Source organism: Aethalodelphis obliquidens, unplaced genomic scaffold, assembly GCF_003676395.1.
Source record: "Aethalodelphis obliquidens isolate GAN/ISIS:26980383/991018 unplaced genomic scaffold, ASM367639v1 scaffold66, whole genome shotgun sequence".
Lineage (NCBI taxonomy): Eukaryota > Metazoa > Chordata > Mammalia > Artiodactyla > Delphinidae > Aethalodelphis > Aethalodelphis obliquidens.
Genome location: NW_020838010.1, coordinates 2,446,138 through 2,454,175, shown reverse-complemented (window position 1 = coordinate 2,454,175; position 8,038 = coordinate 2,446,138). Strand labels below are relative to the sequence as shown.

The following is an 8,038-nucleotide window of genomic DNA, read 5'->3' as shown; positions in this document are numbered from 1 at the left end:
TTAATGTAGAATTAAAGTTAATGGGACCATTTTTTTTTCTGAAAATGAACTTTTGGTTTCACTGCCTTCTGGATATAGTATTTTGGCTAGTTTTTCCAGGTTGAAATTTCCAACATTTTACCAAAAACGTCACTATTACTTCAAACAGGTGATCTCAGGAATGTGAATATTTGGTAGGAAAAGAGGAAGAACGAGGTAGACTAGAGAAAAGACAAAGTCCAAGTTGTCAACCATTGTTTTCAACATTCTAACTTAAAATTTTTTTAAAAACGTTATATTGTAAAAAGGAACAACCAACTGTTCTGGAGCCTTAAAAAAATCAAGAGACCTTAAACCAGGCTTGAGAAAACTCTAACAAGGCAAATTTTATTTTTTTCAAGTTATAAAAATATGTCCATGTCAAAAATACAGTCTAGTCCATATAAGAGTAGTTCCAGCCATTTATAAGTTATACAGAATTTGGAAAAAGCAGTTAATATACAAGTCTTAAAACACTGAGTTCATAAACAGTACACAACCACTCATTTCAGTTATTGCTTGTTATACGCAGCTTTTACTTGAAACTCTTCCTCTTAAGGGAAAGGGCAATATGTGGGCAATCTGATTGTTGCTGCTAAAGCTGTGGTTTTAAAAAGCCAATCCAAAATTAGAGTAAACTTACTTTGAGTAGAATATAATATGTAAAGTTTAGTCAGTACTACAAGAAGGTAGGAAGGTGTGGTCTAAATTGCAGTTCCATCCCCTTCTACTTAATTCTATTTTGCTAATATATCAGAAATGCAATGTGTAGTTTGCGACGAGTAAATGAATCACCAATTTTCAAATTAAATGACAAGAAACATTAACTTTGAGTTGCAATGTAGAAACAAAGCTGGCACACCTAGTGTAAAAACATGAAAACAATAAATTCAAGAATGGAGAAACACTTAAAGCTTAACCAAAAACCAAAGCTAGATTTCTTTCTCTTTAGATGTTGAGACATAAAATGAATCAACTGGTTCTTTTGAAGTTTATGGGCTTATGAAGATCTGCTGTTCTGTTTTCTCTAAAAAGACAAAGTGTTAGCCACGTAATAGGAACATGTTTTATAACAGCTCTATTTGCTCAATGCCATATGGAAGAACAAATCATAAGATTAAATAATTTTAACTTTAAGTAGTAAAAAGACCATGCAGTTGACAGTGTAAACACAGAGAACAAATCACTCACTTTGGGGGTGGGTAGTACATAGGAGACTTTTGGCCTGAAGTTCACATGGAAGACTTAGAAGTTAAGGGTCCCAAAGAGGGAGTGATGGCTTTGTTTCCAACTTTCCTGTCAGACCCTGTTGGAGGGTCAGGCTTATTGCTGACATTTTACCCCCATAAGTTCTTGAACAAACTGAGACATATACTAGTGATAAGTGTGAGGTGAACTGGAAAAATCTTTAAAAATAATTCTTAGAACAAAAGTGGCCTTCATGACCATTTGGTTAGGATACTTATTAATGACTTAAATCCTAAAATTAGGCTACATTTTTAGGAGGTAGAAACAAGTACCAAAAGTGTACCACTTGGCCACCCCGCCTTGCTTTTGCCCAACCTCGGATCTCTACACTTCTCACTTCTCATTCTCCCATTAAAGCTCTTAGTACTACTACGATTCACTATCTAAAGTTATAGACCTGGAGCTGCCAAGAAAAAGCTTTCTTAAGAAGTTTTGCTTTTAAGCCACTGAGTGTATCTAACACTCAGGTATCAATCGAGAACATTTTACACCTCTCTAGAAGATTAATTCACTTAAGAAAACATGCCAACATAAAAAAAAACACCTACATTACTTAACATAAAAAGACTACTAAACATCTCTACATGCCATTCTAGTATGTCAGAGTACTTATGTAAACCTAAATTAGTAATGTGTTCATTGAACTGATTTGAAAAAGCCTCATATTTAAACTGCATTACCAGTGTTTACCAAAAATAGGTACATGTTGTACTACAAAATTAGCCTAATAACAAAAAAAAAAACCACTCCACTTCCTCCCAGAGAGTTACATTGTGCTGATATCCCATAGACAGTACTATAAAGGGATTTCATTTTTGCAATACACTGGGCTCACAGTGAGTATATTAGTACAGAGACCATGGGTTTAATGTTACTGTAAGAATGTCATTAGTGAAACATATATAAGGCATGTAGAAAACTAACATTAAAGCTCTTAAGGGCAATGATCTAAACTGGCAGCTGCTAGAAAAGGTGCCGCTAGGAATAAAAAATATTAAAGAAATTTAATTTCAGCACATACTAGTTTTTAATGGTTCCACAATGCAATGAACTACTAAGTTTCTACTGCTGGAACTAATGGACCAAAAGAGAATGGACTTTTGTCCCCTTTAACTACTTTCCCAATCTTGAAAACGGAAGCAGTCGCTTGCAATCTTCCACACGATATTGTCAGCAGTAGACTGAGCAGTCAGCAGGAAGTTCTGGTTGAAGTAGTGTTGTCTGTTTCCATCAAACTTCACAGTTCCACTGGTCACCACAAGAACTGTAGCCTGGGCCTGAGTAGCTTGCTCTTTACCCACACAAAAAAAGAGAAGAGGTTGGATTCTCTCTCTAAGTAAGCAGATTTTCAGGTTTAAACTACACTGCCTAAAATTTAACACTAAAAAAAGTTTCATAAACTTTCTTTACTTTGCACATTATCTTGAGCATGTGCACCCAAAGCCAGAAAACTCAATAATCATTTCAAAGATATTAACGTTATTTTCAGTCCAGAAAGATTTTGGGTGCTCTAAAGTTTAAAAATAAAAAGCTTATATCTAGAATAGGACCATTTGGTTGCTGTATTTATTAATATTTCATTGGGTTTCTAAAAGAGTTTTGTCGTATTTTGCTTCTTAAGCTTTCTTTTCAAGAACCATAAAGAAAAAAAAAAAATCACACTCAACTACTACTTAAGATGCTTAGGACCCCACCTAGAGGTTAATCTTATAAACTGCATCAATCTACTACCTTGAATCAAATTCTGTCTTGCCAAAAGTCATCCTTTCACATAACAGAGTGAATTTCTGTGAAATTTTAATAGGTTGTAAGATAATAAAACACATTAATCAGAGATAAGGTATAATTTTTCTCTGGAGACATTTCAAGGTACAGAAGGCAACAATTTATTTAGGGAAAATAGTCATTCCTCTCCATTAACAAAAATCATATTAAGGCTCAATTTGTCACATGACTTTTACTAAGCCATAATCACTCAATCCACCAAAACCTACTAGTGGTCCTCTGGAGAGAGATACATCTAAAGGAAGACCAAAAGTTTGATTTGACAGCTAAATTCTTCATATTTAATTTGCTCAAAAAAGTAATTATTTCTACCACTGAAAGTGGCTAGCTGCTTTTGGTGTTAAAGTTCACTGCTCACTAAAGGAAAACAAAGGAAGTATCTTAAAAGACCATGATCTTACCATGAACTGGCTGGCAATCTAGCATATTGACCTGAAACTCACTAGAAGGCAACACGTCAAAAAACTTAGTTAGGGCTTCCAGCCCTGTTACAACATTTCCATTCCATACTAAGGTGGCCTTGTCCAGATACAGCCTGGTTAGTGCCTAAAAAGAAAGAAAAAAGAAAAAAGGGAAAGTTTTTTGTTTCTGGGTATTTTATAGAAATGGATTGAAAGGTTACAGGTAGTATCTAAACATTTTTATTGTTCTTCCTCCATCTCTCCTTCCCTTGCCCCCTCTCATGGGAAGACTGTGTCAACAAGGTATGTGCCTTATAACGTTGGCTTTAAATAGACATTATCCTGCTTTTAATAAACTAGGCAACTAGCTAAATACTTTTTTTTTCATATTTCACTTTAGCCACACTGAGAAAACTGTGTATCAAACTGGAAGAGTTTTTTTTTTTAAAGTTTTGCTCTCTGTATTAAAATAAATTAAATGATCACAGATTTCAAGCCCATGCAGCCCCGAACCAGTTTTAATCTCCCTCCCTTTTCTAATTCTGTGAATTAACAAACTTGTCAATCAGGCCCTACCTGTACACTTCAATCCTAGTGTTTATATACATGTGAGTTATTTAATGTTTGAACCATTTCATGTTGTATGTGTTAGGAAGCATTCGTTCCTTTCACCACTATGGAAATAGCATATTTAGTTCAAAAGAATCAGGAGTACTTGCTAAAGCAGAGTCTTTGATAAGTCAAGTAAGTTAAAGCTCAAATAAGGCAGAATTCAAGAGTTAACTTTTTAGTCCCAGGAGTCAGTCACAGGAATTTAGTGTGTCACAGGACACATTTGCTTAGCTCTAAAATTTAAGTTTGATTAATTTAAAGGGGCAACACATATCTGGACTCTGGAAATGAACTATGTTTCCTTTTTTGGGGGGCTACTTTGTCTTTGAAGGCACCAAGGCACAATAAGCGTCCATTGTTACATCGCTTGCCCCTGTCCCTTGTCATCAAACGTCAGTATCAAGAACTTTTTAATCTTCTGCCTTAACAAAATAGTTTTTAGAGATACTAACTTCTGTACCTACAGCATAGACAAAGTTCTCTAAATCATAGTCCTATTCCGATAAGAGACCTAGGCAAGACTCTCCAGCACATACTAAAATAGTTACTTAGAAGATGTGGCTCAGGGATAAATCACAATGAAAAAAGCTGATGAAGTCAGAACTTGCTCTGCTGAAGACTAAAAGTATCCAAGCCATGCAGATTCTGTTTGTGAGTGCCAGCTACAGCTGTGAGCTTTAATTGAAAATTATCAATTAATATATGAATTTAAAGGGGCAAATCAGGGAACAGTCCCTGTAATGCAGACCCCCTTCACTAGCATGAATACTATTTTAACCATATTGGTTATACAATGGAAGAAAAAAATGTAACATATTTAAGTAAATATACATGGGGTCCCATGATAAGTGCAGTAGTTAAATTAATTCCCATTTACCACCCTAAAAATAAAATGAGGTTAAGAGAGGTTAGCAACTTGCCCAAGGTCACAGAGCTTGGCAAACACAAAGCTGGGGTATGATTCCAGAGTCCACACTTCCATAATGCCATACCAACCCCTCCTTAAGCAATGTGCTTTTAAGGAACACAGCTATCACTTATGCAAGTCAGATGAATGGCTGGATCAGAAAAAAAAAAAAGAAGAAAGAAAGAACTGGTATTTAATAAAGAGTAGTAGTCTATAACACTCACCTGTCTTCTCTTGTCCATTGTCTCATAGTAAATATTGACAAATTCCTCAGCAGCTCTGCATGCCTGATCTACATAAATTTTAAAATCCTACAAGAAAAATTTCATTAAAGTGTACTTTACCACCCCTCCAACCCCTCACAAACACAAAATCACCAACAAAAGCTGATGATTTATTTCAATCACTTTGTAGCTCCATACACAGTCCACATTTTTCCACATAAATTTGGACATTTTTAACGTTAGGGCTCAAGTTTCCAATTTTCATTATTTTTAAGAATGTATCTTCAGGAAATATTCATCCTTGATTAGTCAATTTCACTTTTTTTCTTACTTTAAATATAAATTTATAATCTCTGCGTGGCAACTGGTACCTCAGGCTCCCAGTATTTTACAAAACATTTACCTTAATAAAAATTATGCAGTCTGAACCTTAAAAAAAAAGAGAGAGAGACGGGGCGGGCGGGGGGCGGGCGCGGATTGCCATTGAATAAATTAGGAAACAAGCGAGAAGTTATTCAAAAGTAGTTGAGTGGGAAAAAAAAATAGAATAAGTTCAATGAACTTGTTTGAAAAGCTAGGTACCTAGGAAACGTCCTCACATTACGTAAAAATTCACCGGCGTTTGTAAAGGATTTTAAAACCGAAGCAAATAAATGCTGTTGCGGTTTTCTCCTTCAGGAAGATTAAGTACTTTCTTCCCCAGCCATTTACCAGCCCAGCCTATTATCTGAATTAAGAACTAGTTTCGTTTCTGTCTCAGGCAACTTAAAGTTATTTAGATCGAGAAAAGATTACAAGCCATAAGCAACAGACCCCAACATTCCGGACTCTCGCTATTTCCCATCTCAGGGTCCTTTCCAGGATCGGAAAAGCGACTGCACGGCCCTGGAGGTGGGCGGTCGGGGGGATAGTGGGGGCTGCAGAGAGCGGGCCCCGCCCCCGGCGCCTGGCGGGCTGGACCCTGATTCGCCGCTTGACCACGTGACAAGCAGCCAGCCCGCCCCAGAACCCCTCCCCTCAGCCGCCCGCGCCTGGGCACCCTGCCGCGGCCGGGGCACTCACCATGGGCCTGGCCATCGGGGTGGTGCCAGCAGCCTCTTCCGCCGGATTCCCTGAGTCCCGTCGTGTCCTGCTCTCTTGCCTGCGGGACGATCAAATACTTAGGAAGACAGAGAAACCCGCCAAACCCACAGAATTCTCTGCCCGCCCATTCTCTCCCGGAAGCAACTCGGTCCGCTGTTAAAAGGACCCCGATGTACCAACCTTAAGTTCAATTCTGTTCAGTTCCGACCATACCCTCCCATCCGCCTTATGTATTCACTCGTTTGATATTTATTAACTTCGTTTGGAAGAAAAAAACACTCTGCTTTTGCAGCTGGACAATTTTAACAAAAGTATCCATTTCTCCAACATGCCCAAGGGCAGCAAAAAAAAAAGACCTATTTAAGGCGTCCAATGGGGAGACTCCTTTGCTCCAGGAGGTGGGGCCAGGGCTAGGTGAACACCAGCGAGGAACGCTAGGAGACCTGCCTGACCTGTAGCTAACCGGAAAAAAGGGTGAAGCTTGGGGAAAAGCGTGCAACCGTACTGCACATGCCTGGTAGACAAACTGCTTAGAGTGCTGGAGCCTTCTGGAAAAATCAATCTTCACCGAATTAAACCCCAGCGTCTCAGTAGTAGTCCTAAAAGCATTCACTATTTTGATTTGGCACTATTCTGTGGAAAAGGTTCGTTTAGTTCTATTCTGAAAGGTCTTGCAGACCTCAAATGAAGATTAGTCTCTAGGGCCATTCACCACCTTCCACAACGCACCCTCTAAAAATATTTAAAACGTTACCGAGTGGTGACCGCAAGCAAGGTACTTTTCTAAGCATTTGAACCCCATATTCACTTCTTACAATAACGCTATGAGGTAATCATCTCTGTTATACAATTAAGACACAGAGTGATTAAGTAACCTGCTTAGGGTCACAAACTAACTGGGATTCAAGCTCAAGCAATTTACCACTTCAACCGGACTCGACTCCCCAGTGTCCTTCAAAACTGCTCATCTCAAAGTCCCCAACAAACCCGATATCTCGACAGTCTTACCGCCCATGGCTGGTGTGTGGCTGCTCATAAACATCACCACTGCCTCCTTGGTGTCTTTCTCTGTCTCCTTGGTGTCTTTCTCTGTCTCCTTGAGACGACGAGCTGCTGCTGGATTTTCTCATACTTGAACCTGAACTTTCCGTGTCGGCCTCTCCTCAGTTTCCTCAGGCTCTAACGGCTGCAACTTCCCAGCATGCCCTGCGCCCCGCTCTGAGCCCCGTTTATGGCGTCACTTCCGGTGGCGACTTCCGCTCGAAACCGCACTCCTCTGAGGTGGTCTCAATCGTTACTTGTTTGCTACTGAGTCTCAATACGTCGCCAGCACCGCCCTCAACCTCCTCTCTGGGCTCCAATTCTAAGTGTTGAATTTCCCTAAGCATGAACACCGGAACGCACTACAGGCTTCTCAAACTCGGGGAGTCCAAAATTTAAATGCATTATTTCCTCTGCACTTCTAATCTTCTGTATTCTTTCAGTCATCTGTGCTTGAATTCTTGGAATATTTTTTTTGGTGTCTTCCCCCGCCATCACCATAATTCATTCCTTCATTCAACAAATACTTATTGAACGCACACTATGGGTCAGGCATTGTGCAAGGTTCTGGATATACAGTGGTGAGCAAAATAGACATGATCTATACCCTCATGAAGCTCACAGTGTAATTGGGAGTCATAGACAAAAAACAAAACAATGAATTACGGAGGAGTTCCAAGTAACTTGCCCAATTCTGTCCATTCTTTTTTTTTTTTTTT

The 8,038-nt window shown here is 38.9% G+C and overlaps 1 protein-coding gene across 2 annotated transcripts; it reads right to left on the bottom strand.

The window, feature by feature from the left end:
* Positions 1-340: 340 nt before the first annotated feature.
* Positions 341-6,476, bottom strand: NXT2 (nuclear transport factor 2 like export factor 2). Of its 2 annotated transcripts, XM_027089465.1 has the most exons (5): positions 6,459-6,476; positions 6,258-6,336; positions 5,196-5,282; positions 3,453-3,597; positions 341-2,557 (listed from the first exon to the last, which is right to left on the bottom strand). In XM_027089465.1, exons 2-5 carry the CDS (start codon positions 6,270-6,272, stop codon positions 2,376-2,378), a joined length of 429 nt encoding a protein of 142 aa, XP_026945266.1. In that variant the 5' UTR covers positions 6,273-6,336; positions 6,459-6,476; the 3' UTR covers positions 341-2,375. The 2 variants fall into 2 exon arrangements, with proteins under 2 accessions (XP_026945266.1, XP_026945267.1); XM_027089466.1 differs by lacking the exons at positions 6,258-6,336; positions 6,459-6,476 and adding an exon at positions 6,009-6,128.
* Between the last annotated feature and the right edge of the window lie 1,562 nt (positions 6,477-8,038).

Excerpts from the sequence above, each read along its gene's own strand:
- NXT2 (XM_027089465.1), bottom strand. Across the intron at positions 3,598-5,195 it reads CAATGGACAAGAGAAGACAG|GCACTAACCAGGCTGTATCT; the intron begins GTGAGTGTTATA and ends CTTTCTTTTTAG. Across the intron at positions 2,558-3,452 it reads AGATTGCCAGCCAGTTCATG|AGCAAGCTACTCAGGCCCAG; the intron begins GTAAGATCATGG and ends GTGTGGGTAAAG.